The sequence below is a fragment of the Lepidochelys olivacea genome (genome assembly GCF_965140295.1).
Source record: "Lepidochelys olivacea isolate rLepOli2 genome assembly, chromosome: 1".
Classification (NCBI taxonomy): domain Eukaryota; kingdom Metazoa; phylum Chordata; order Testudines; family Cheloniidae; genus Lepidochelys; species Lepidochelys olivacea.
This window is the reverse complement of record NC_140411.1, coordinates 354,082,376-354,109,438: the sequence shown is the minus strand read 5'-3', so window position 1 is coordinate 354,109,438 and position 27,063 is coordinate 354,082,376. Positions and strand designations below refer to the sequence as shown.

General features: G+C 47.3%; 1 protein-coding gene across 2 annotated transcripts in view; it reads left to right on the top strand.

The window, feature by feature from the left end:
* The window catches only part of SHANK3 (SH3 and multiple ankyrin repeat domains 3), a gene marked incomplete at its 5' end in the record, with an annotated part of 664,505 nt that overhangs the window by 516,127 nt on the left and 121,315 nt on the right, over nt 1-27,063 (top strand). For both annotated transcript variants that reach the window (XM_084611263.1, XM_084611264.1), the window contains one exon: nt 9,987-10,062. In XM_084611263.1, coding sequence (XP_084467389.1) covers nt 9,987-10,062 — 76 coding nt within the window. The remainder of the gene's footprint in view (nt 1-9,986; nt 10,063-27,063) is intronic.

Genomic DNA, 27,063 nt, shown 5'->3' with positions numbered 1-27,063 from the left:
CTGCCCTCCATCTCCACCCTCTGACAAACAGAGGCTAGGGACACCACTCCTTACTTCTGACCACACGCTGCAACCTACTGAGTGAATTGGGGCACTTGCCCTCTAGATGGCCTACCCATGGGCATGGCTGTGCCCTCCCTACACGCTTGCCGTAGCAGTATATTGCTCAGCTGTTACAGAGATGGGTGCGGTATCAATACCTTGGGTGATGGATGCGGAGAGAGATGCGTGTCTGCTGTGGTTGCCACCTATGATACATTACTGTAACATCTGCTCTAGTCTGTGTTCTATTTAGGCTCTGATGCTGTGCCATCATTGTGGTATCTGGGCACTTTCAGTAACATGTTGAGTAACAAGACTAGTTTCTTTCACAGGTGGTTCTTTCGCCATTTCTCTCGCTGGACAGTAAATTGCATATGGAGATAATTTTATGTTCTGTGTGTTTGTTGTCTGTAAGTATGGTGTGATACATGTGTTAGTTTGCTGCCAGCTGGCCACCCTGGATGGGCCCCCCACCAGTGCCCACTCTGCTGGCTCGCTGCACTGTACGGGCAGTGTTCACCAGTGCCTGATCTGCACAGGTGTGTTCTCACCACTTGCATGGAGCGAATGTGACTGTCAGGCACTCACTACCCTCCTGAGGCTCATCCTGGGTCGTCCAGGTGCTCTTTATGCACAAGAAGCGTGGCTGCGACCCTCTTATTCTGTGCTCAGCCCATGCTGACCCAGCACACGTTGACATGGGAATCCAGAGAAGGTGTTACCTGCGTGCAGGCCCTGCGGAGCTGTTCAGAGGCAAAGTCTATCTGCTTTCCCGGACAGAGCCCTTCTGTCAGCCCGGGGCTCAGATTAGCTGATAATAGGCTCTGTTTGGAACATCTGCTTGATCAAGACTCGCTGATTATCCGAGCTGCTGAGACAAGAACTGGAAGGTCCAAAGGTTAAATAAATGTCTGACTAAACAGCAGCAGCGGCTTTGGACTTAGCCAAAGTCTCTCAACTGTGGGGTGAGATTACCCTCTGCTGGTGACAGGGAGACCCTACACTGTCAGCACCAGAGGGCAGAGGAAATACACCTCCTGCGGCACCACTCCGTGCCCGAATGGGCCTTTCTGGCTCCTGGGACAAGGGACCGTCCACAGCTCCTAGCGCAGGAAGGAGATGAGTGGGGACCGATCCTAGTATTCCACAGATCACAACTGATCGCGCCTGGGAGCAGCTAGCACACCTCAGAGGAGGTGGAGGGGCATGGTTTGGTATGCAGGAGGCAGCAGGCACAGAGCATCACACGCCTGGAGGATCGGGAAGAGTGTGCTGGGGGTGGGGCGCACAGAGGAGCATCACCCTGAGTGTCCACACCACAAAAGGGATGTTGCTGTGAGATTTCACTCCCCGCCCCCCCCCCCCTCTTTTCAGGCAAAGCATTTAGCCAGCAGATTCTCCCTAGAGGCAGAAAGGATTGTTGTCACAATAGTGGAAATAGAGTCCGAGGATGCATGTCGCCTGAAGGGACTGTTATTGATGGGACACTGGGAACTCGGGAGCTGGGCTGGAAGCAAACGACCACGTGGGCAGAGCAGTGCACAGAGTTTAATAAAGTCCCACTTTCGTTCAGCTTTGCGCATTTCCAATCAAACACGGTGGCAGTGTCTGAGCAGTGTGTTCTCTGGAGTGCAGCAGCTGGCAGTGGGAGCCCTGGGATGCAGTCTCAAGTCCCCTGGAGCCCTGGGTTTTGCAGACACAAACCTAGGCCAGCAATGGACCCAGTGGAACTGTACGCAGACCTGGCCATGCAGGAGAGTAAAGCTGTTGTTTTCCCGTATTGGGGAATAAGGCAGAGATTCTGCACCACTCTGAAGCTCCTCCCTTGCCTCACGGCAATCCTGGGGCCCTGGACCCATTGCTCCCCGAAGCGGAATGGATCTGTGGAGCAACGCAGGTATCTCACTGGAGACTAAGGTGAAGGGGAGAGGATAAACTCCGGGGTTACTGCCTCACACACACTGGCTGCTACAGACAGTTCTGGGGACTCCCTAATTCAGGCATTTCGGGTCAATCACCATGTGCAGGAGCGGCTGCTCCAGGAAGTCAGTCTCGCACTAGACAGGTGCCTAGACATGGGGCGTGCAGCAGGGAGCCTCAAGAGGAAGGATGGAGGCCCTGGGAGGCATGACACCCCCAGAAGTACACGCAGGAAGACAACAGCAAAGGAGAGCAGGCAGCCAGGGTTCCATACCCATAGTGAGATGCATTTACTGTGGGAAACAGCCTGAGCGGATAAAGGAGACAGGCCCTGTACTAGGCCGGCATGGCAGGGACTGTGGCAAGTTGAACCGTGTTAGCCGCATGTGCCAGAGCAGGGGAAGTTCTCAAAATGATTCAGTCAGACGTGTGCAAGTGGAGTTGCACATCAGCCCGCGGTGACGACATCATGACTCTCTCAAGTCCAAGAGCATATTATGTTCAGGCCGTCGGAACAGGAACCAGCACGGGATGATACCAACCTCCATGCATAGTAGGGAAACGGCCAAGGCAATTTCACTGCATAGAAGAGCCTTCTGCAATGTGATTCCTTGAGGTGAACTGGACTCGATCATCTCCATGGAAAACAAAAGTTCCAATCTAATAATGTACAATAAGAGCATAATGCAGCCCATAGGAGAATGAGACCTCAGAGTAACTAGCCTGAAAAATGCCAGACGGTCCTGCTGAAGTTTGTGGTGGTGGATGGTAAGCACCGCGTTCCCCTTTTGGGGAATACTGCCATACAAGCCATGGGTCTGATCAGGGTGCAGCATCAGAACTTAATAACTGCAGTGGACGAAGCAAAAGGGGGACTCCCATGGACAATGGAGACAATTTTAAAAGCCCGTGGGGATGTTTTCAAAGGCAGTGGGTGCCTGTAAGGGAAGCTGCGCCTGGAAGTAGGCCCCACAGTGGAACCTGTGTTCACCATGAAGGAACATTCCAGTGGCACGGTGTAATCCTGCATGCCTGGAGCATGAACGTCTACAGAGCAGGGATATCATAGCACCTGCAGAGGCCACTGTGGCCTGGGTAAGCAGCATGATGGTGTAAAGGAGCCATTCGGCAATTATGTATCTGCACAGGCCCAATACCAGTGAACCAGGCTTTGAGAAGATACCACTGTCCACTGCCCATCATTGATGACATCTGGCCAAAGCCAGAATCTTTACAGCGTATGATGTCAGGAAATGGGTTTTGGTACATAAGCCTGAATAAAGAGTCCAGCATGCTGACAGCCTTCGCAGCACCGTTTGATTGCTACAGATGGCTGTGTATGGCAATAGGTATAAGACCAGCACCAGAGCAATTCCAGAGAAGGCTCAGCCAAGCGCTGGAAGACTTGGCTGGGGTGAAAGTAATTGCAGGTAATATCCTTGTCGTGGGTGAAGGGAGTCATGATAGAACAAGACACGACACAGAACTTACACGCTTTTTTGCAGCTGTGCAGGGATAAAAACATAAATTCAACCCAGAAAAAAACTCAACAGTGTGCTACTAGCCAGGAGAGCGACTGATACTCCAGTTCGATAAATTGGAAAATGGATTGAGGATAGCTCTTTTGTAGGAGAAGCCAGTTACTCAGCCAGTTGAATCCTGTCAGAGAAAGAACAAGGGTATGCCCAAATAGAGAGAGACCTTCTGGCTGTGGAATTTGGAGTGGAGCAATTCCATCAGTGCCCCTATGGCTGCCCAGGAATAGTGCAATCAGATCACAGATCGCTAGAGATGATCGTGGCAAAGCCCCTTCTGAGTGCTCCAAAGAGATCGCAGCGCATGTGGCTGCACGTCCAGCGCTACCAAGTAGAGCTCGGATCTCGTCCAGGATGATTACTGGAGTTAGCTGGCAGCCCGAGCAGGGCATATACATCCAGCATCAGTGAGTTGGGGAAAGGGGATCAGGACATAGTGTGTTACTGGATCAATCTCCAGTTTCAACAGTGAAACTGATGGAAACCAAAGAGGCTAGGGAAAAGGGCACCCAACTACAGCCAGTCAAGAGAACGATACTAGCAGGTGGCCAGAAGACAAAATCCAGGTACTGTAGGAGTAGAATCATACGTTCAAATGAAAGATGGGTTGAGTGTGTAGGATGGAAGGATATTTCGAGGACAGAAATCTGCTGTCCCACCTCTTTACCTAAGGATGTCATGCAAAAAATACACACTTCACACCTAGGCATTGACAGCTACCCTAGATGGGCTTGAGAGTGAGTTTACTGTCTGGGAATGAATACCCAACTTTGCGGGGAGTGACACCTGCCTCTTGGGTGATAACTGCCAGCAGAAGCAGAGTCTGTTACCACAGAAGCTGCCCACCTGGCCAGAGGAAAAGGTGGTAGTGGACTTACTTACCTCCAAGAAAAAGCAGTACTTGATTACACTGGACTACTTTTCAAATTTTTGGGAGGTTGCTGCCCTGCATGATACAAGAAGCAGGCCACTGATTGGCACACAAAATGTAAAGTGTACGTCTGGGAACGAAGACCAAAGGCCATATTTACACAATGGAGGGCTCTGTTCTGGAAGCAGTAACTCTGAAAATGATTTGGGGGGGCGGGTGTCCTGGTGGATAATCAGTGATCATGAGCTCCCAGTGCCATGCTGTGGCCAAAGGGGGTAATGCCACTCTTGGGTGCATAAACAGGGGGATCTCAAGGAGAAAGTAGAGAGGTTATTTTTCATCTGTATTTGGCACTGGCGTGACTGCTGCTGGAATCCTGTGTCTAGTCCACAGTTCAAGATGGGTGTTGATAAATTGGTGAGAGTTCAGAGATCCATGAGAATGATTGAAGCGTTAGAAAACATGCCATATAGCGATAGATTCAAGGCGCTCTATCTGTATAGCTTAACAAAGAGAAGGTTAAAAGGTGACTTGATTGCAATTTACAAATACATACATGAGGAACAAATATTTAATAATAAGCACTTCAATCTAGCCGAGAAACCTACAAAACAATCCAATGGCTGGAAAAAGAACAGGAGTACTTGTGGCACCTTAGAGACCACAAGTACTTCTGTTCTTTTTGTGGATACAGACTAACATGGCTGCTACTCTGAAATTTGTCAATGGCTGGAAGTTGAAGCTAGAGAAATTCAGACTGGAAATAAAGCACAATTTTTTAACAGAGTAATTAACCACTGGCACAATTTACCAAGGGCTGTGGTGGATTCTCCATCACTAACAGTTCTTAAATCCAGATTGGATGTTTGTCTAAAAAAAATGGCCCTGGGAATTATTTGGGGGGCAGTTCTCTGGCCAGTGTTACACAGGAGGTCACAATAGATGATCACAATAGTCCCTTCTGGCCTGGGAATCTAGGAATGACTGAAGGCTGTCTTTATGAGATGTGGCATTCCAGACACTGTATTCACTGACAACAGTCAACAAACCCCAATCTACCTTGGAAGAATTCAAGTACTTTGCACACAAATGGGAGTTTGACCACAACACCTCCTTCCCAGCACACCCACAGAGTAATAGTAAGGTGGAATCAGCTGTGAAAATAACCAAGAGGCTGTTTGTTCTGGATCAGATCGCTTGTTAGCATTTTTGGCCCACAGGGATATCAAAACAGGCCAGCACAGGCGGGGGGGGAGGACCAAAACCCTGGTACCAAGGAGAGGAGACCTGTTGCAGCCAGAAGGATGAAGATGCCGCCCAGAGGAGCTGGCCAACAATCAGAGAAAGCAGGAACTAGAGTATGTCAGGTCAGCCAAGGACCTACCAGCCTTGGAAACTGTGAAGATCCAGCCATTAGAGAGACACCAGCAGGAGTGGACTAAAGGTGTTGTGAGGGGTGCAATGGGACCCCAGTCATACAAAGTGACTACGTAAGAGGGACACGTGAACTGAAGGAACAGGAGACGCTTAGGAGCCAGCAGACACAGTCCCCAGAGAGAGCTGACAGAAATACAGGGATTGTCACTGGGTGGAGAAACAGAGAACCACCCAGAGGCAGCCCCGCAGAGAGGAGGGACACTCCACAGAGAGACAGGTGACAGGGAGACGGAGATAGGTCACTTCTGGTGTGATCACCTGGTGAGGAGACCAGTTTATCTCAAAGACTGTGTAAACAACTGAGTCTGTGTTACAGTCAAGATGCCAGCTCAGGTATGTGCTAGCAACCTCTGGCTGAAGAGACACGGGGTGAGGGTCAGGGCATCAGCTATTTGTTTTTAATAACTGTCAAAATGTTCAAAAGTAGGGAAGATGTATAGTGATTGGTGGAACTGGAGTCGGATCATAGAATCATAGAATATCAGGGTTGGAAGGGACCTCAGGAGGTCATCTAGTCCAACCCCCTGCTCAAAACAGGACCAATCCCCAAGTAAATCATCCCAGCCAGGGCTTTGTCAAGCCTGACCTTAAAAACCTGTAAGGAAGGAGATTCCACCATCCCCTAGGTAACGCATTCCAGTGCTTCACTACCCTCCTAAGTGAAAAAGTTTTTCCTAATATCCAACCTAAACCTCCCCCACTGCAACCTGAGACCATTACTCCTCGTTCTTTCATCTGCTACCACTGAGAACAGTCTAGATCCATCCTCTTTGGAACCCCCCTTCATGTAGTTGAAAGCAGCTATCAAATCCCCCCTCATTCTTCTCTTCCGCAGACTACACAATCCCACTTCCCTCTGCCTCTCCTCATAAATCATGTGTTCCAGTCCCCTAATAATTTTTGTTGCCCTCCGCTGGACTTTTTCCAATTTTTCCACATCCTTCTTGCAGTGTGGGGCCCAAAACTGGACACAGTACTCCAGATGAGGCCTCACAAATGTTGAATAGAGGAGAACAATCACATCCCTCAATCTGCTGGCAATGCCCCTACTTATACATCCCAAAATGCCACTGGCCTTCTTGGCAACAAGGGCACACTGTTGACTCATATCCCACTTCTCGTCCACTGTGACTCCTAGGTCCTTTTCTGCAGAACTGCTGCTGAGCCACTCGGTCCCTAGTTTGTAGCGGTGCATTGGATTCTTCCGTCCTAAGTGCAGGACTCTGCACTTGTCCTTGTTGAACCTCATCAGATTTCTTTTGGTCCAATCCTCCAATTTGTCTAGGTCCCTCTGTATCCTATCCCTACCCTCCAGCGTATCTACCTCTCCTCCCAGTTTAGTGTCATCTGCAAACTTGCTGAGGGTTCAATCCACACCATCCTCCAGATCATTTATGAAGATATTGAACAAAACTGGCCCGAGGACCGACCGTTGGGGCACTCCACTTGATACTGGCTGCCAACTAGACATGGAGCCATTGATCACTACCCTTTGAGCCCAACGATCTAGCCAGCTTTCTGTCCACCTTATCGTCCATTCATCCAGCCCATACTTCTTTAACTTGCTGGCAAGAATACTGTGGGAGACCGTGTCAGAGGGCCCATGTTCCGTGGAGGAACTGTTATGGGGCAGGACACAAGGAAGACATGAGGAATGCAGGGAGTTAGGCTGGAGGCAACTCGGCCAGAGGGACAGAGCAGTGCACAGGGTTTGTCCTTCAATTTATCCTCCCTTCCCATCTGTTGTGTTCCTCTCCCTCACTCTGCCCCTCCACGCATGCTACAGAACAGGGAAGCTGCCAGGTTAGATCAGACCAGTGCTCCTTTAATGAGGTATCTGGTTTCTGAGAGTGACCAGAAGCAGTTGCTTCAGAGGGAGGGGCAAGAAACTCCATAATGGGCAATTTATTGAATAACCTGTTCACGGAGAAGCTTCTTCTGGACCCCATCAGTAGGTTGTTGGCTTATGCCCCGAAGCAGGAGGGTTTATATCTGTTCTTTAAAGACTCCATGTCTCAAATAACCATAGAAGATTTCATTCTGTGTAACCATCAATCCATTTTTGAATCCTATTAACGTCTTGGCCTCAATTGCATCTTACGTCAGCGAGTCCCGCAGATTAATCATGGGTCATATAAATAAAAATAGTGTTTACTTCTATAGTTTTAAATTGTTGCTTTTTAGCATTTCATTGGAGTTCCAGTTACTGTATTAGGAGAGAGGGTGAATAGAAGCGGCTGATTTACCTTCTCTCTCTCATTTTGTATTTCTCTGTCGTGTCACATCTTAACACAGTTCATATCTTTTCCAGCTCACCAGTAGGAAAGTTTCTTCAGCTCTCTAATCATTTCCTTTGCTCCCTCTGTTTCTGTTAGGTCTTCTTTGAGGTGCTGTGATCAAAACCAGGTGCAGCAGTCCAGCCCAGAGTACCCCGTAGATTGCTAGAATAACACCACCATTGTCATTATTATTTTCTATCTGCTTTGTTGGGGCTGGTCTTCCCTGAAGACTTACATCGGCATAGCAACGTCTCTCAAGGGTGTGAAAAGTCTGTCCTCCAAGAGACATAGTCATGCCAACCTAATCCCCAGTGTATCCAATGCTAGACTGACAGACGCATTCTTCTAGCTACCGTCGCTTGGGGAGGCGGGTTAACTACAGCAACAGGAGTACGTCCCTCGCGGCTGGAGTGAGTGGCTACGCTGAAGCGCTCGGGTGCAGCTGTGCTGCTGAAGTGTTTTAATTGTAGACAAACCCAACACTTGTGTTGCTTTCATTCATTGTCTTTGCATTCTGAGCTGCCCTGGCCCGTTGCCTCATCCCCCTGCATGTACTGTATTCACGTCTATGATTCTACTGCATTCACTTCTCTTGGCCGTTCATCTCCCACTGGTGGAACATGGGGAACAGATAATAATGGGCTCTTCAGTTTAGCAGACGAAGGTGTAACACAGTCCAGTGACTGGAAGCTGAAGCTAGACAGATTCAGACTGGAAATAAGATGTAAATTGTTGGTAGTGAGAGTAATTAACCATTGGAACAATTCACCCAGGATCACAGAGAATTTTAAAATCCCTGACAATTTTTAAATCCAGACTGGATGTTTTTTCTAAAAGCTCTGCTCTAGGAATTATTGTGGGGCAGGCCTCTGGCCTGTGCTGTGCAGGGGGTCAGACCAGATGATCACAGTGGTCCCTGCTGACCTTGGAATCTATGGGCATGTCCGCGCTGCAAAAAAACGCTTGCAGCTGACCCATGTCAGCTGACTTAGGGTCACAGGGCTCGGGCTGCAGGTCTGTGAAATTGCAGTGTAGATGCTTGGGCTTGCACTGGAGCCTGGGTTCTGGGATTCCACGAGGGAGACAGCCCCAGAGACTAGGCTCCAGCCCAAGCCTGGATGTCTGCACTGCAATTTTATAGCCCTCAGCCCAAGCTGCGGGTGTTTTATTGCAACAGTTTCTGCACCCACCAAATGTGTTTGAACTTAAAATCCAGACCTAAGGGCCAGGTCCAACTCCAGTGACAACAATGGGAGCTGGATCAGCGACATATGAGAGTGTGTCTCGCCTGTACCTTATTCCGTGTGGGTTTCTGAACATTCGTTAAGTTTTGGGACAAACCTTTGGTGCTTGTCAACCAGTGGGTTGGAAGCCATATTGAAAAGTCCTTGTAGAAAACTCTTTTCTGTTACGTGCTTGTGGATCTTTTTTCACTAAGAGGGTGGTGAAACACTGGAATGCGTTACCTAGGGAGGTGGTAGAATCTCCTTCCTTAGAGGTTTTTAAGGTCAGGCTTGACAAAGCCCTGGCTGGGATGATTTAACTGGGAATTGGTCCTGCTTCGAGCAGGGGGTTGGACTAGATGACCTTCTGGGGTCCCTTCCAACCCTGATATTCTATGATTCTATGATCTTTATTCAGAGACACTCTGAGAAGTGAAGACGTGTCTATGTATGGACACCTTCTGGGACAGAGGAGTATGCGTGCAAAATCTCTGTAAATGAGTCTGTGTGGGTACATACGGAGATGAAGAGGGGTATGTATGCAGAAATGGGTGTCTGTACCTGGAGGGAGCAGGTAGAGGAGCATGTGCATGCCTGCTCATGCAGTCACATACTTTCAGGAAGATGGTTCTTATCCCATCTTTCAGCAGCATGAGAAATCTCTGCTTTTTTCTTACAGAAACGAGAGAGGACAGGACAAAGCGTCTCTTCCGACATTACACTGTGGGTTCATATGACAACTTCACCTCTCACAGGTAAGTGCCAGACTACCTCATCGGTGAGAGACGGCAGAAAATGGGACTGGTATCTCCTTTCTTTGTGTTACAGTAGATCATGGGAAGGGAGCTTCCTTCAGTCAATCCACATTCTATACTGACCGTCCAGGAGTGGGTTCTTTAGGCAAAAGGCTGAGATTGGTGATGAATATGAGGTTGGTGCCTGAGATTAGGAATAAAAGTACTTTTGGCGGCAGAGAAGTAGGGGTCCGAGAAGAGCCTTTTTACCCTAGTGACCCACGTTGGGGAATTGTGTCGGGCATCCTGGGAGCTGGAGCCTGAGCACTGGGTAGGGATGGAGAGTCCATGGGGCTGGATGTGTTGCATCTGAGAGTGCTAAAGGAATTGGCGGCTGTGATTGCAGAGCCATTGGCCATTATCTTTGAAAACTCGTGGCGAACGGGAGAAGTCCCGGATGACTGGAAAAAGGCTGATGTAGTGCCCATCTTTAAAAAAGGGAAGAAGGAGGATCCTGGGAACCACAGGCCAGTCAGCCTCACCTCAGTCCCCGGAAAAATCATGGAGCAGGTCTCAAGGAATCTATCCTGAAACACTTACACGAGAGGAAAGTGATCAGGAACAGTCAGCATGGATTCACCAAGGGAAGGTCATGCCTGACTAATCTAATCGCCTTCTATGATGAGATTACTGGTTCTGTGGATGAAGGGAAAGCAGTGGATGTATTGTTTCTTGACTTTAGCAAAGCTTTTGACACGGTCCCCCACAGTATTTTTGTCAGCAAGTTAAAGAAGTATGGGCTGGATGAATGCACTATAAGGTGGGTAGAAAGTTGGCTAGATTGTCAGGCTCAACGGGTAGTGATCAATGGCTCCATGTCTAGTTGGCAGCCGGTATCAAGTGGAGTGCCCCAAGGGTCGGTCCTGGGGCCGGTTTTGTTCAATATCTTCATAAATGATCTGGAGGATGGTGTGGATTGAACTTTCAGCAAATTTGCGGATGATACTAAACTAGGAGGAGTAGTAGATACGGTGGCAGGTAGGGATAGGATACAGAGGGACCTAGACAAATTGGAGGATTGGGCCAAAAGAAATCTGATGAGGTTCAACAAGGATAAGTGCAGGGTCCTGCACTTAGGACGGAAGAATCCAATGCACCGCTACAGACTAGGGACCGAATGGCTAGGCAGCAGTTCTGCGGAAAAGGACCTAGGGGTGACAGTGGACGAGAAGCTGGATATGAGTCAACAGTGTGCCCTTGTTGCCAAGAAGGCCAATGGCATTTTGGGCTGTATAAGTAGGGGCATAGCCAGCAGATCGAGGGATGTGATCGTTGCCCTCTATTCGACATTGGTGAGGTCTCATCTGGAGTACTGTGTCCAGTTTTGGGCCCCACACTACAAGAAGGATGTGGATAAACTGGAGAGAGTCCAGCGAAGGGCAACAAAAATGATTAGGGGTCTGGAACACATGACTTATGAGGAGAGGCTGAGGGAACTGGGATTGTTTAGTCTACAGAAGAGAAGAATGAGGGGGGATTTGATAGCTGCTTTCAACTACCTGAGAGGTGGTTCCAAAGAGGATGGTTCTAGACTATTCTCAGTGGTAGAAGAGGACAGGACAAGGAGTAATGGTCTCAAGTTGCAGTGGGGGAGGTTTAGGTTGGATATTAGGAAAAGCTTTTTCACTTGGAGGGTGGTGAAACACTGGAATGCGTTACCTAGGGAGGTGGTGGAATCTCCTTCCTTAGAAGTTTTTAAGGTCAGGCTTGACAAAGCCCTGGCTGGGATGATTTAATTGGGGATTGGTCCTGCTTTGAGCAGGGGGTTGGACTAGATGACCTCCTGAGGTCCCTTCCAACCCTGATATTCTATGATTCTATGATGGAGAGCTCTGGTTCTCTGCTGGAGAAGGACAGAGGGGACGCTATGTGTGTGCGTGAGATAAAACAGGGACAGGTGTGTTAGAAATGCCATAGTTGAGATAGGGCTGGAGTGTTCTGGGACTGGAGGTCTGGAGGTGGTATGTGGTTTGCTGCATTTGAGACAACCCCTAGATAAAATGTAAAGAGTTACAGCACTCAGCGTGGAAATAGTTAAGAGAACGGGGTCTCTGTTGTTACACAGCCATGCTTGGCCTGGGCTATGCGTGACTGGGAGACATTCGGAACAGAAGGGGTCCTAGAACTTGGTTTGGTGTTTGAATACAAAGCTGCACCTGGAGCTGAGTTTCTATGTGAGGTGTTTGGCTGTATAGAGAAGGGGATAGGCTTGATGGTGCTTTGAGGATATGATCTCTGCTTACTCCTATGTGCCTATGCTTGTATAAGGTATTGATCGGTGCAGGAGAATGGGATAGGCATTACAGAACGTGATACGATATGAACAAATTGTCACAGATCTTTATAGGAAAACAATCTCTCCAACCACATTGAAATCCTTCGAGTGTGTCAACAAAAGAGTGGATGAATGTTGTTCTATTGAGGTTCTGATAACAAGACCATCAGTGTGGTGTCTGGGCACCTTTGAGGAGAACTGGTAGATGTAATTTATATGCATTTTCCAAAGAAGCCTTTGACAAAGTCCCTCAAGAGGGGCTGGTAAGGGTACTGTGTGGTCTTGGGTACGAAGCAAAGTTCTGCCCTAGATCAGAAACTGGCTAAGAGACAGAAAATGGCAATATGTGAATAGTGGGGATTCCCCAGGGTTCTCTGCTAGATCTAGTGTTGCATTTGTTTAATATATTAACATCTTGAGAAAGGCTGTGAATAGTGAGGTGTCAATTTGCAAATGGCACAAAATTATTTAAGCCAGTCAAGACTAGAGTGGATGGTGGGATTTAACCAAGACAGATGAATGGCAGGTGGAATTTACTTTTGACAAATGCAAGGTGTTGAACATCAGAAGGAACCATTTAAACTACTCATTCAGATTACTGAGTTATAACTTCAGTGTGATCACTTAGGACTAAAGACCTGGTATCGTCGTGAGCAGCTCAGGGGAAACATCTGCTTGGTGCATAGGGACAGTCAAAAAGCAAACAACATGTTAGGTTGTATAAAGAAAGGAACAGAAGATATTACTGAAATTGTTGTAATATCATTATATAAGTGGAAGATACAGCTTGGAATGTCGTATTCAGTTCTGGTCATCCCATCTCAAACGAGAGAGAGAGAGCAGAAATAGAAAGGGTCCAGTGGTGAAAATGTCCAGGAGCATAGAAGGACTTCGGTATGAGAGGAGACTGTAAAAGTTAGGGCTAAACTGGGTACTCCTATTTGCTCTCTAATAATACAATAACACAAAGGCTTAGTCTGTGCTATAAAGATTTGCTGGCATAGCTGTGTCGACAAGAAATGTGAAAGAAATCACACCTCCTAGCTGACTTTGCTGTGCTGGGAAAATCCATCACACTGATGCAGCTATGCCGACAGAAGAGTACTTCTGTCAACTTAACTAGTGTCATATGGGGCAGTGGTTTGGCTAAGCTGTCAGAGTTCCTTCTCGGGTCAGCTTAACCGGTGACTCCAGCAGGGGGCTCTGCCAGCAAGGCCATACCAATATAGCGATATTGGCAAAGCATTTGTAGCGTAGACCAGCCTGCAGATGCTCAAAGAAACTGAAATGCCATGTGTTCAAAACTGATAGAACAAAATACTTTTTACGTAAAACATAATGAACTTGTTGAAATCAAAGCCAGAAGTTATCATTTAGATCAAGAGTTTAGAAAGGATTAGGTATTACTTTAGATAGGATGAAAGCGATAAAACCTTCATGCTTCAGAGAATAAGCCAAATGCTTACTAACGAGGAGGAAAAGTCCTCTATGAGCTGATTATTCCAAAATTGTTGGGTATGTTGTTTCTTGTACATTCTCCTGAAGCAGCTGATATTTAGCACTATCGAAGATGGGAGACTGGGTTAGGTGGACCATAGGGCTGATCCAATGCAACAATTCCTCTGAAGTCACTGTGGGTGGCTAGTGTTTGATAACAGATTGAGTTGCACTGAGGGAAAGCGGCTGGGAAGTGCTGATGTCACAATGGTTAGGTTAATATTAGGACGAGGAGACTGTTTGGGATGTTGGGATTAGAGACATGCCACTGATGCTTCAGTTGGTTCTGGGTGGAGATGGTTTCCGTGACATGGCTGGTTTGGGCATGTGGCAAATAGCTCTTGTTGCCTTAGAGAGGCAGGCTGGAAAGGGTGTTAGGGTTATTATAGGATGCGGATTGGAATGGCGAATGAAAAGAACTGGGGCTGGTATTGAGTAATGTGGTACACCTATTTGCCTGGCTGCCCATCACCACTGGTAAAGTTTGCAGATAACACAAAAATTGGGGGAGTGGTAAATAATGAAGGGGACAAGTCACTGGTGCAAAGCAATCTGGATCGCTTGGTAAACTGGGTGCAAGCAAACAATATCAAATAAAAAACCACAGTAGGAGGACCAAAATAATGCCACCATGGCTAAACAGCAGAGTCTGGAGGCTGTTAGAGACAAGAAGGCATCCTTTAAAATTTGGAAGTCAGTCCTCATGAGGAAAATAGGAAGGAGCATAAACTCTGGCAAGTAAAATGTAGACAAGTAATAAGGCAGGCCAATACAGAATTTGAGAAACACTTGCTGGAGATGCAAAAACTCAGAGTAAAAATTTTAAAGTACATCAGGAGCAGTGGATCACATTGTAGTGGGGTTACTAGATGACAAATGTGTTAAAGGAAAACACCAAAGACAAGACCACTGCAGAGAAGCGAAATGAATTCTTTGCATCAGTCTTCACTGCAGAGGATGTTACATCAGAGCTATTCAGATTTGGACGACAAATCTGAACTGTCCCACATTGATGTGTCAGTGGAAGAGGTTTTAGAACAAATGGTAAATTAAACAGTAATAAGAAAAGGAGGACTTGTGGCACTTTAGAGACTAACCAATTTATTTGAGCATGAGCTTTCGTGAGCTACAGCTCAAATAAATTGGTTAGTCTCTAAGGTGCCACAAGTACTCCTTTTCTTTTTGCGAATACAGACTAACACGGCTGTTACTCTGAAACCTAAACAGTAATAAGTTATCAGGACCAGCTGGAATTCACCCAAGAATTCTGAAGGAACTCAAATATGAAATTACAAAACTACTAGCTGTGGTATTTAACCTATCACTGAAATCGGCCTCTGTACCAGATGACAGGAAGGTAGCTAATGTAACACTGATTTTTAAAAAGGGTTCCAGAGGAGCTACTGGCAGCTACAGGCTGGTGAGCCTAACTTTAGTATTGGACCAATTGGTTGAAACAGTAGTAAAGAACAGAATTTTCAGACACATAGATAAACACGATTTGTTGGCTTTTGTAAAAGGAAATCATGCCTCACCAATCTGTTAGAATTCTTTGAGGGAGTCAGCAAGCATGTAGATATAACATACTTGGATTTTCAGAAAGACTTTGACAAGGTCCCATTCCAAAGGCTCTTACGTAAACGAAGTAGCCTTGGGGTAAGATGGAAGGTCCTCTCATGGATCGTAACTGGTTGAAAGATAGGAAACAAAGTATAGAACTAAATGGCCAGTTTTCACAATGGAAAGAGGTGAACAGTGGAGTCCCCCAAGGATCTGTACTGGGACATGTGTTGTTCAACATATTCATTAACGATCTGGAAAAGGGGGTGAACAGTGAAGTGGCAAAGTTTGCAGATGATTCAAAATTATCCAAGATAGTTAAGTCCAAAGTAGACTGCAAGGAGGTAGAGGGATCTCAGAAAGCTGGGTGACTGGGTGACAAAATGGCAGATAGAACTCAATGTTGATAAGTGCAAAGTAATCCACATTGGAAAAAATAATCACACCTATATACAGAATGATGGGTTCTAAATTAGCTGTTACCACCTAAGAAAGCGATCTTGGAGTCATTGTGCACAGTTCTCTGAAAACTGCCGCTCATTGCACAGCAACAGTCAGAAAGGCTAAAGTATGTTAGGAAGTACTAGGAAAGGAGTAGAAAATAAGAGAGAAAATATAATAATGCCACTATATAAATCCCTGATGTGCCCACATCTTGAGTGTGCGTAGTTCTGGTGGCCCCTTCTCAAAAGAAAAAAATATATAGTGGAACTGGAAAAGGTTCCGAGAAGGACAACAAAGATAATTAAGCATGTGAAATGGCTTGCATAAGAGGAGATACGAAAAAGGTTAGGGCAGTTCACCTTAGAAAAGAGAAGACAAAAGAAGATATGATAGAGAGCTATAAAATGATGAACAGTATGGATAGTACTTACCTTTTATGTTACTTTACCTATGAATAGTGTTTACCCTTTCACACAATACAAAAACCAGGGGTCACCTGATTAAATTAATAGGCTGCAGGTTTAGTACAAACAAGAGGAAGTACTTTTTCACACAACACGAAAGTAACCTGTGGAACTCATTGCCGTGGGATGTTGTGAAGGTCAAAAATATAACTGACTTTGAAAAAGAACATGATAAGTTCATGAAGGATAGGTCCATCAATGGCTGTTAGCCAAGATGGTCAGGACACAAACAACCCTGTGGTCTGAGTGTCCCTAAGCCTCGGCTGCATGAAGCCGGGAGTGGAAGACAGGGTTGGATCACTCCATAACTGCCCTGTTCTGTGCACTCCCCCTGAAGCTCTGGTATGGACCAATGTTGAAGACAAGATACTGGCCAAGATGGACCATGGTCCGACCAACTATGGCAGCTCTTGTGTTCTTAATGTGCATTTTAACACAGCTAAATGTATACGTCTAGGAACAAAGAATGCAGACCATGCTTACAGAATTGGGGACTCTATCCTGGGAGGTAGTGACTCTGAAAAAGATTTGGGGGTCATGGTGGATAATCACCTAAACAAGAGCTTCCAGTATGGTGCTGTGGCCAACAGAGCTAACGTGATCCTGGGGTGCATAAACGAGGGAATCTCTGGTAGGAGCAGAGCGGTTATTTTACCTCTTTCTCTGGAACTGGTGTGAATGGCTGGAATTCTGTGTCCAGTTCTGGTGCACACAATTCAAGAAGGATGTTGATAATTGGAGAGGGTTCAGAGAAGAGCCACGAGAATGATTAACGGATTTGAAAACATACTGTATAGTGATAGACTCCAAGAGCTCCATCTATTTAGCTAAACAAAGAGAAGGTTAAGGGGTGACTGGATCACAGTCCGTAAGTATCTACGTGGGGACAAATGTTTAATGGGCTCCTCAGTGTAGCAGAGAAAGGCATGTTCCAATGCCTGTAAATTGAAACTAGACAAATTCAGACTGGAAATAAGGTGTAATTTTTTAACAGTGACAGTAATTAACCATCGGAACATTTTACCAGGGGTTGGGGTAGATTCTCTAGCACTTAAAATTTTTAACTCACGAGTGGATGTTTTTTCTAAAAGTTCTGTTCTAGGAATTATTGTGGGGTAGGTCTCTGGCCTGTGCTGTACAGGAGCTCAGACTAGATGATCACAATGGTACCTTCTGGCCTTGGAATCTGTGACTCTGTGATCAGTGATATGAGGTTGGAATTGCTGTGATTTTCTTTGGAAAATAGAAATATCACAAATAGTGAGATCTTGTTTTCCTCTTTGCCCTCAGCAGCTGCTTCAGAGCTGAGATCTTTTCTTCTGAAAGCATCTTTCCAGGCAAGGGGAGCAGTAGACAGATACAACAGTGTACAGGTGCATCCCCCAGGTGGCTGATGTGGGTAGCCCCTGTTGGGAAAACCCAGATCCAAATATTATGGATTAAGGTGCCGTGAACCAACAGTATATCGGGGAAGGAAAATTCTGATTTCAGACTGGGGCAGAGAGCAGGCAAGTCTCTCCAGGAGAAGGGAAACTCTGATTTCAGATCTGAGCAGTCCAAGCTCACTAGCTTTCTAAGGCAGTGGTCTAGGGTGGAACTGCTGATACCTGCTCCCAGCAGGCCAGCAGGCCATGACATGGTATCCCCAGGAGTGCATAGGTTGGGTTGGCCTAACAAGCTAGTACATCTGAAACTCATTTGTTGCAGAAGCTGTACAACAAACCAAAGAGTGCAGAGATGGTGAGATAATATCTAAGGTACTGTCGGCTCAGTATAGCAAAGCAGATTAAAATGATTTGAAGGAGAGCACTTATCCTGCCATCTCTCACTTCACTGGAGATCTCGAGAGTGGAAAGAGATCAACTCAATTACATTGTTTAAGGAAAGACTTCAAGGTGCTTGAGAAAATTATATACCATCTAGCTTAAATTGCAGGGAAAGTCTTTGTAATAGTTTCCAGGTGTGAATGGATGTCCCCCAGTGTGCAGTACGCAACAGCTGGATCATAGCAAAATAGCAGGTTTGTGGGCTTAGAAGATTTACTCATCCTCCTCTTAGTTTAATAAATTGCAAGGAGAGCCTAACAACCAGGCTGCAGTTGCAGCCCCGCCTACTGGTAAGGGTCTGCGGTAACACGCGAGGAGAGGAACCCAGGCCCTCCCACTCCACCAAGTTCCAATGCGGGGGCTCTTTTGGGTATTGTAAGGCAGCAGTCTTTTCCCTGTGGTCCAGCTAACACTCTCCCGTGTCTCTTCCTACCTCTCTGCCCCTCCTTGGCCTGTGTCATGGCTGGCAGTTGTCCCTGGCAATCTGTTCCACAGGTCTCAGTGGGGAGCCCCAGCTCCACGCAGTAGGCCTCTCCCTGGGAATGCCGTCCTGGCATAGTCCTGCTGCAGCAGTGAGCGCAGATCTGCTTCTCTCCACCGCCACCCTGCTGAAGAGGCTCCCTGTTAAATCCCTGCCTCAGGCCAGTCAGCTGGGCTTCCCAGGCCCAGAACTGCTCCTGCATCCTTCGCTCTCCAGTGGGAGGTTTACCCACCCATCGCATATCTGCAGACTTGAGCAGGGATGATTTTATGTTCTCTTCCAGGCCATTAATAAAAATGCTAAATAGCATAGGGCCAAGACCTGTTACCTGTGGGACTGCACTGGAAACAGACCGTTCAGTGATGGTTCCCTATTTACAATCACATCTGGAGATCTGTCCATTAGCCAGCTTTCAATCCATTTAATGTAGGCCATGTGAATTTTATCTTTCTAGTTTTGAATCAGAATGTCATGCAGCATCAAATCAAATGCCTCACAGAAGTCTAAGTGTATTACATCAACTCTATTATCTTTATCAGTCAAACTTGTGATCTCATCAAAACAATCAAGTTAGTTTGACAGGATCTATTTTCCATAGAACCCTGTTGATTGGCATTAATTATATTAACCTCCTTTAATACTGTATTAATTAAGTCCCGTATCAGATTGTTTTGCCCAACTCCAATCTCAGATTGACAGACCTATAATTAGCCAGGTCCCCCCGTTTACCCTCTTTAAGACTGGCACAACAGCCGTCTTCTGGAACTTCCCCAGCATTTTGTAGCTTATTGAAAATGAGCATTAAGGGTCCAGCGAGCTGCTCAGCCAGAACTTTCACTGATCAAATGCGGGAGGGATGTCAGAGTGTGTGATTAATAAAAGACAGCGATCCCACTCAGCCAGGGCCATGGCCCTGCTGCTCTTCCTGGCTGGGCCCACGCATCTCTGCTGTTTCCCATCTCCAGTTCCGGTTTGGGTGCTTTCATTTCCCACCTCTTCCCCAGTCCCACACTGCAAAAGTTTCTTGGGGATGAGACCCACAAGTCTCACTTTTCCACCTCTGTCAAGCTTTGGGTTTTCTCTAGGGCCCACCACTGTAGCACCTAAAAGGCAGTTCCTCATGGCACTGGTTTCCAGTCCAAGTCCAGCCCATCTTTAAGAAAGGGAATGAGGAGGATCCGGGGAACTACAGGCCAGTCAGCCTCACCTCAGTCCCTGGAAAAATCATGGAGCAGGTCCTCAGGGAATCAATTCTGAAGCACTTAGAGGAGAGGAAAGTGATCGGGAACAGTCAGCACGGATTCACCAAGGGCAAGTCCTGCCTGACTAATCTAATTGCCTTCTATGATGAGATAACTGGCTCTGTGGATAAGGGGAAAGCAGTGGACGTGTTATTGCTTGACTTTAGCAAAGCATTTGACACGGTCTCCCACAGTATTCTTGCCAGCAAGTTAAAGAAGTATGGGCTGGATGAATGGACGATAAGCTGGATAGAAAGCTGGGTAGATCGTCGGTCTCAACGGGTAGTGATCAATGGCTCCATGTCTAGTTGGCAGCCGGTATCAAGTGGAGTGCCCCAAGGGTCGGTCTTGGGGCCGGTTTTGTTCAATATCTTCATAAATGATCTGGAGGATGGCGTGGATTGCACCCTCAGCAAATTTGCAAATGACACTTAACTGGGAGGAGAGGTAGATACGCAGGAGGGTAGGGGTAGGATACAGAGAGCCCTACACAAATTAGAGGATTGGGCCAAAGGAAATCTGATGAGGTTCAACAAGGACAAGTGCAGAGTCCTGCACTTAGGACGGAAGGATCCCATACAACGCTACAGACTAGGGACGGAATGGCTCGGCAGCAGTTCTGCAGAAAAAGATGTGGGGGTTACAGTGGACGAGAAGCTGGATATGAGTCAACAGTGTGCCCTTGTTCCCAAGAAGGCCAATGGCATTTTGGGGTATATAAGTAGGGACATTGCCAGCAGATGAAGGGATGTGATTGTTCCCCTCTATTCATAGAATCATAGAATATCAGGGTTGCAAGGGACTTCAGAAGGTCATCTAGTCCAACCCCCTGCTCAAAGCAGGACTGATCCCCAATTAAATCATCCCAGCCGGGGCTTTGTCAAGCCTGACCTTGAAAAGCTAAGGAAGGAGATTCCACCACCTCTGTAGGTAACCAATTCCGGTGCTTCAGCACCCTCCTAGTGAAAAAGTTTTTCTTAATATCCAACCTAAATCTCCCCCACTGCAACTTGAGACCATTACTCCTTGTCCTGTCACCTGCTACCACTGAGAATAGTCTAGATCCATCCTCTTTGGAACCCCCTTTCAGGTAGTTGAAAGCAGCTATCAAATCCCCCCTCATTCTTCTCTTCTGTGGACTAAACAATCCCAGTTCCCTCAGCCTCTCCTCGTAAGTCATGTGTTCCAGTCCCCTAATAATTTTTGTTGCCCTCCGCTGGACTTTTTCCAATTTTTCCACATCCTTCTTGTAGTGTGGGGCCCCAAACTGGACACAGTACTCCAGATGAGACCTCACCAATGTCGAATAGAGGGGAACGATCATGTCCCTCGATCTGCTGGCAATGCCCCTACTTATACATCCCAAGATTGTGACGAAGTGGGACAGTTCTTAATGTTTCCTCCGAATATTGTGGGGGTGCCTCAGTTTCCCCTATGCAGTTCTTAAGTATCTAGGTGGTGGGGTAAGGGTGTATGATTATTGCAGAGCCCTAGAGGGCAGGTGTGTGCAGGGGTCTGGACACAGAGAATGGCCAACACCCTGTTTCCTGGCAACTGATGGCCTGGACCCTTCCTTCCTTCCCTCCCTCCGCCCTCCCTCCCCCCCAAGGTGAAAGCTGAAGGGTTGGAGAACAAAGGAATCAGGTGACCACCTGGCCCAGGAAAGGAACAAAGCCCAGAGGAGGAGGGGCTGGAGGGAGTTTCAGTTTGGGGCTGGCTGGGACATGGAGTGAAGAGCAGACGTGGTTGACTGCCCCCCAAAATGGACCCAGCCGAGAGGTCCCGTTCTCTGTACCTGCAAGCTCTGTTTTAGACCATGTTCCTGTCGTTTAATAAACCTCTGTTTTACTGGCTGGCTGAGAGTCACGTCTGACTGCGAAGTTGGGGTGCAGGACCCTCTGGCTTCCCCAGGAGCCCGCCTGGGCGGACTCGCTGTGGGAAGCGCACAGAGGGGCAGAGGATGCTGAATGCTCCGAGGTCAGACCCAGGAAGGTGGAAGCCGGGTGAGCTGTGTGTCCTGCAGACAGGCTGCTCACAGAAAGGCGACTTCCCCAGAGTCCTGCCTGGCTTCGTAGCGAGCAGTTCCAGAGCATCGCCCAGGGACTCCGTGACAACTGGTGGCAGCGGTGGGATGTACTGCACCCCGTGGATGGCGCTTCCTGCAGTAAGTGACTGGGGAGCAGTAAAACGAAGGGGGATTGATGAGGACCAGGTGTGCTGAAGGCTAAGAGAGGAGCGGTTTCGTGGGGCGGTTAACCCCTGGGAGTTTGTGACCAGCGAGAAGGACTGTGCAGTAATGGGGTCCCCCTGGGGACTGCGATGAGCAGTCTCAGGGGCGGAGGAGCCTGCGGCTTGGCCCTGGGAGAGAGAAGGACTTTTGCAGTAACAGGGTTCCCCTGAGGATTGCAGCGAGCGGTCCAAGGGGTGGAGGAGTCTGCAGCTCGACCCTGGCAAAGAGGCGGTGACCTCGAGAAGGGCTGGCACACTAGGGGTTCTCCCTGGAAACTGTGGGGAGCTGAGAGCACACAGGCCTATGAGTCCACAACAACTTGGGAAGGGCGGAGTGATGGCCTGTCACCGTCTCCTTAAGAAGGACATTGTAACCCTGTGCAGAAAGAGAGGGTTGAGCATTGGAAAGTTCACCAAGGAAGGGCCCAGGCCATCAGTTGCCAGGAAACAGGGTGTTGGCCATTCTCTGTGTCCAGACCCCTGCACACACCTGCCCTCTAGGGCTCTGCAATCATCATACACCCTTACCCCACCACCTAGATACTTAAGAACTGCATAGGGGAAACTGAGGCACCCCCACAATATTCAGAGGAAACATTAAGAACTGTCCCACTTCGTCACATCAGATGCCATTGGCCTTCTTGGTAACAAGGGCACACTGTTGACTCATATCCAGCTTCTCGTCCACTGTAACCACTAGGTCATTTTCTGCAGAACTGCTGCCGAGCCATTCGGTCCCTAGTCTGTAGCAGTGCATTGGGTTCTTCCGTCCTAAGTGCAGGACTCTGCACTTGTCCTTGTTGAACCTCATCAGATTTCTTTTGGCCCAATCCTCCAATTTGTCTAGGTCCCTCTGTATCCTATCCCTACCCTCCAGCGTATCTACCACTCCTCCCAGTTCGACAATGGTGAGGCCTCATCTGGAGTACTGTGTCCAGTTTTGGGCCCAACACTACAAGAAGGATGTGAAAAAATTAGAAAACGTCCAGCGGAGGGCAACAAAATGATTAGGGGACTGGAACACATGACTTATGAGGAGAGGCTGAGGGAACTGAGATTGTTTAGTCTGCAAAAGAGAAGAATGAGGGGGGATTTGATAGCTGCTTTCAACTTCCTGAAAGGGGGTTCCAAAGAGGATGGCTCTAGACTGTTCTCAATGGTAGCAGATGACAGAACAAGGAGTAATGGTCTCAAGTTGCAGTGGGGGAGGTTTAAGTTGGATATTAGGAAAAACGTTTTCACTAAGAGGGTGGTGAAACACTGGAATGCGTTACTTAGGGAGGTGGTGGAATCTCCTTCCTTAGAGGTTTTTAAGGTTAGGCTTGACAAAGCCCTGGCTGGGATGATTTAATTGGGGATCGGTCCTGCTTTGAGCAGGGGGTTGGACTAGATGACCTCCTGAGGTCTCTTCCAACCCCGATATTCTATGATTCTATGTTTCTATGATTCTAAATGTGGTGCCTGGTCTCTGCTCTGAGGAGCTTGCAATCTAGAAGGAAAGCAACAGACAGAGAGCAGGGGTGAAGAATGAGGCACTACAGCAGAAGTTGCTGGCATTGTTCTGCCCTTCTGCCTCGACATTGCGAGTTGGTCAGGGTTTTGTCGGCATTGTGATATAAGTGCGGAGGAATTTGAAAGAGGCCAGGGTAGTTCAGCTGAGCATCCATGTGGAAAAGGTCTGTTGTTCAATAGCTGGTGTGACAGAAGCTGAGTCTTTGACAGCCTTTCGCTGCCGGTTTAGCTGTGTTTGTCGAGTGGCCTTGGCTGTCTGAGTAAGACAGCCTGCTTTGAAAAAGTGTTCATTATAAAAAAGCTAATTTGCCTTAGACCAGGTATCCCACATTTTTCATTCCATTCTAAGATGCTGTTGTTGTGGGAGAGGGCAGGACCCCAGGCCAAAGGTAGCAGAGTTAATTAAACTGATTCTGGGAAAGACCCCCCAGATTATCCTTCCAACAAGGGTGGAGTTGGGGAAGGCACCTGTAAAGGTCCCAGTGGCTCTAAGAGAACAAACAAAGAGAGGGGCAGCAAGTTATCCATCACAGGTGTTTCTGTAGCAGTCATTCAGTGAAATGCCTAAGCACTGAATAAGCAAATTAGATCTTCGTGGCAGAGTCCACACTGGACTCCATCGAGGACTCTGCTTTTCACTCTTCTGGGTGCTAGGAAACCCTACTTGCTTTCCACTTGCCCTTGAGTTGGAAAGCTTTAATAAACAGGTGAGGCTTGCAAACTGTTCAACAAACAGTCAGCTTTGGGGCTAATCTAATCTCATCTACTAGCTCATTCTACAATTGAGCAACCCTCAGCAAAGAGTGCTTTATTTCCGGCTCTCTCAAGGAGAATCTTATGCCGAGCACCTTCTCTACCTGCACAGCCACAAATGTTCTAAAAGAAAATGCACCCAATAACTCCCTAAATTAACATAATGTCTAAGAGCGGTACTAACAGCATTCCCTCCCACCCAGCCCAGCCCTTCAGATAAAGCATCACAAGAGTACGGGCTCAAACGTCAATTGTAAAGGACTGGACATTAATTTCATAATCGCTCACAGGCTAAATGGAAAAATAATTTACTCTTTGGCAAAGAATCTGAGATGTGTCTCATCTTTAAATTAAAAGCAAGAAAATGTTGCATTTTCTCTCTCTCTCTCTTTTAATTGTCACTATCCCAGTGACCTGTAAAAGAGTCCTTCAGAACGCAAAGCCTTCTAGGAAAGCAATGCTGAATTTTTAATAAGAGCATCTCTTGTAATATACATGATGAATATACATATATCACCCCTTCAGTCCAGCCTATCTCATCTGGAGACACAGTAAGACAGTGGTTCTCAACCAGGGGTGTGCATACCTCTCGGGGTACACAGAGGTCTTCCAGGGGGTACATCAACTCATCTAGATATTTGCCTAGTTCTTGTGTTATGAGAAGGAGTAAATAAAACTTCCTTATTTACTTTGTCCACAACAGTCATGATTTTATAGACCTCTATCATATCCCCCCTTAGTTGTCTCTTTTCCAAGATGAAAAGTTCCAGTCTTATTAATCTCTCCTCATATGGAAGCCATTCCATGCCCCTAATAATTTTGGTTGTCCTTTTCTGAACCTTTTCCAAGTCCAAAATATCTTTTTTGAGAAGGGGTGACCACATCTGCACACAGTATTCAAGATGTGGGCGTACCATGGATTTATATAGAGGCAATATAATATTTTCTGTCTTATTATCTATCCCTTTCTTAATGATTCCCAGCATTCTGTTCGCTTTTTGACGGCTGCTGCACATTGAGTGGATGTTTTCAGAGAACTCTCCACAATGACTCCAAGATTATTCACGAAAAAGGTCAGCTCCCAGACTACTGCACTGGGCAGCACAGTATGGGGAGAAGGTGACCAGCCCTCTGTGGAGAAAGAAGTGGTTCAGGTTTACAAAAGGTGGACAAGCACAAGTTCATGGGGTCGGATTCGCTGCATCCAAGGGTGCTAAAGGAGTTGGCGGATGTGATTGCAGAGCCATTGGCCATTATCTTTGAAAACTCATGGCGAACCGGGGAAGTCCCAGACGACTGGAAAAAGGCTAATGTAGTGCCCATCTTTAAAAAAGGGAAGGAGGATCTGGGGAACTACAGGCCAGTCAGCCTTACCTCAGTCCCTGGAAAAATCATGGAGCAAGTCCTCAAGGAATCAACATTGAAGCACTTCGAGGAGAGGAAAGTGATCAGAAAGAGCATGGATTCACCAAGGGCAAGTCATGCCTGACTAACCTAATTGCCTTCTATGATGAGATAACTGGCTCTGTGGATGAGGAGAAAGCAGTGGACATGTTATTGCTTGACTTTAGCAAAGCATTTGACACGGTCTCCCACAGTATTCTTGCCAGCAAGTTAAAGAAATATGGGATAGGTGAATGGACTATAAGGTGGATAGAAAGTTGGCTAGATTGTTGGGCTCAACGGGTAGTGATCAATGGCTCCATGTCTAGTTGGCAGCCGGTATCAAGTGGAGTGCCCCAAGGGTCGGTCCTCGGGCCAGTTTTGTTCAATATCTTCATAAATGATCTGGAGGATGGTGTGGATTGCACCCTGAGCAAGTTTGCAGATGACACTAAACTGGGAGGAGTGGTAGATACGCTGGAGGGTAGGGATAGGATACAGAGGGACCTAGACGAATTGGAGGATTGGGCCAAAAGAAATCTGATGAGATTCAACAAGGACAAGAGCAGAGTCCTGCACTTAGGAAGGAAAAATCCCATGCACCGCTACAGACTAGGGACGGAATGGCTAGGCAGCAGTTTTGCAGAAAAGGACCTAGAGGTTACAGTGGACGAGAAGCTGGATATGAGTCAACAGTGTGCCCTTGTTGCCAAGAAGGTCAATGGCATTTTGGGATGCATAAGTAGGAGCATTGCCAGCAGATCGAGGGATGTGATCATTCACCTCTATTCGGCATTGGTGAGGTCTCGTCTGGAGTACTGTGCCCAGTTTTGGGCCCGACACTACAAGAAGGATGTGAAAAAATTGGAAAACGTCCAGCAGAGGGCAACAAAAATTATTAGGGGGCTGGAACACATGACATATGAGGAGAGGCTGAGGGATCTGGGCTTGTTTAGTCTGCAGAAGAGAAGAGTGAGAGGGGATTTGATAGCTGCTTTCAACTAACTGAAAGGGGGTTCCAAAGAGGATGGAGCTAGACTGTTCTCAGTGGTAGCAGATGACAGAACGAGGAGTAACGGTCTCAAGTTGAGTGGGGGAGTTTTAGGTTTGATATTAGGAAAACTTTTTTACTAGGAGGGTGGTGAAACACTGGAATGCGTTACCTAGGGAGGTGGTGGAATCTCCTTCCTTAGAGGTTTTAAGGTCATGCTTGACAAAGCCCCGGCTGGGATGATTTAGTTGGGGATTAGGTCCTGCTTTGAGCAGGGGGTTGGACTAGATGACCTCCTGAGATTCC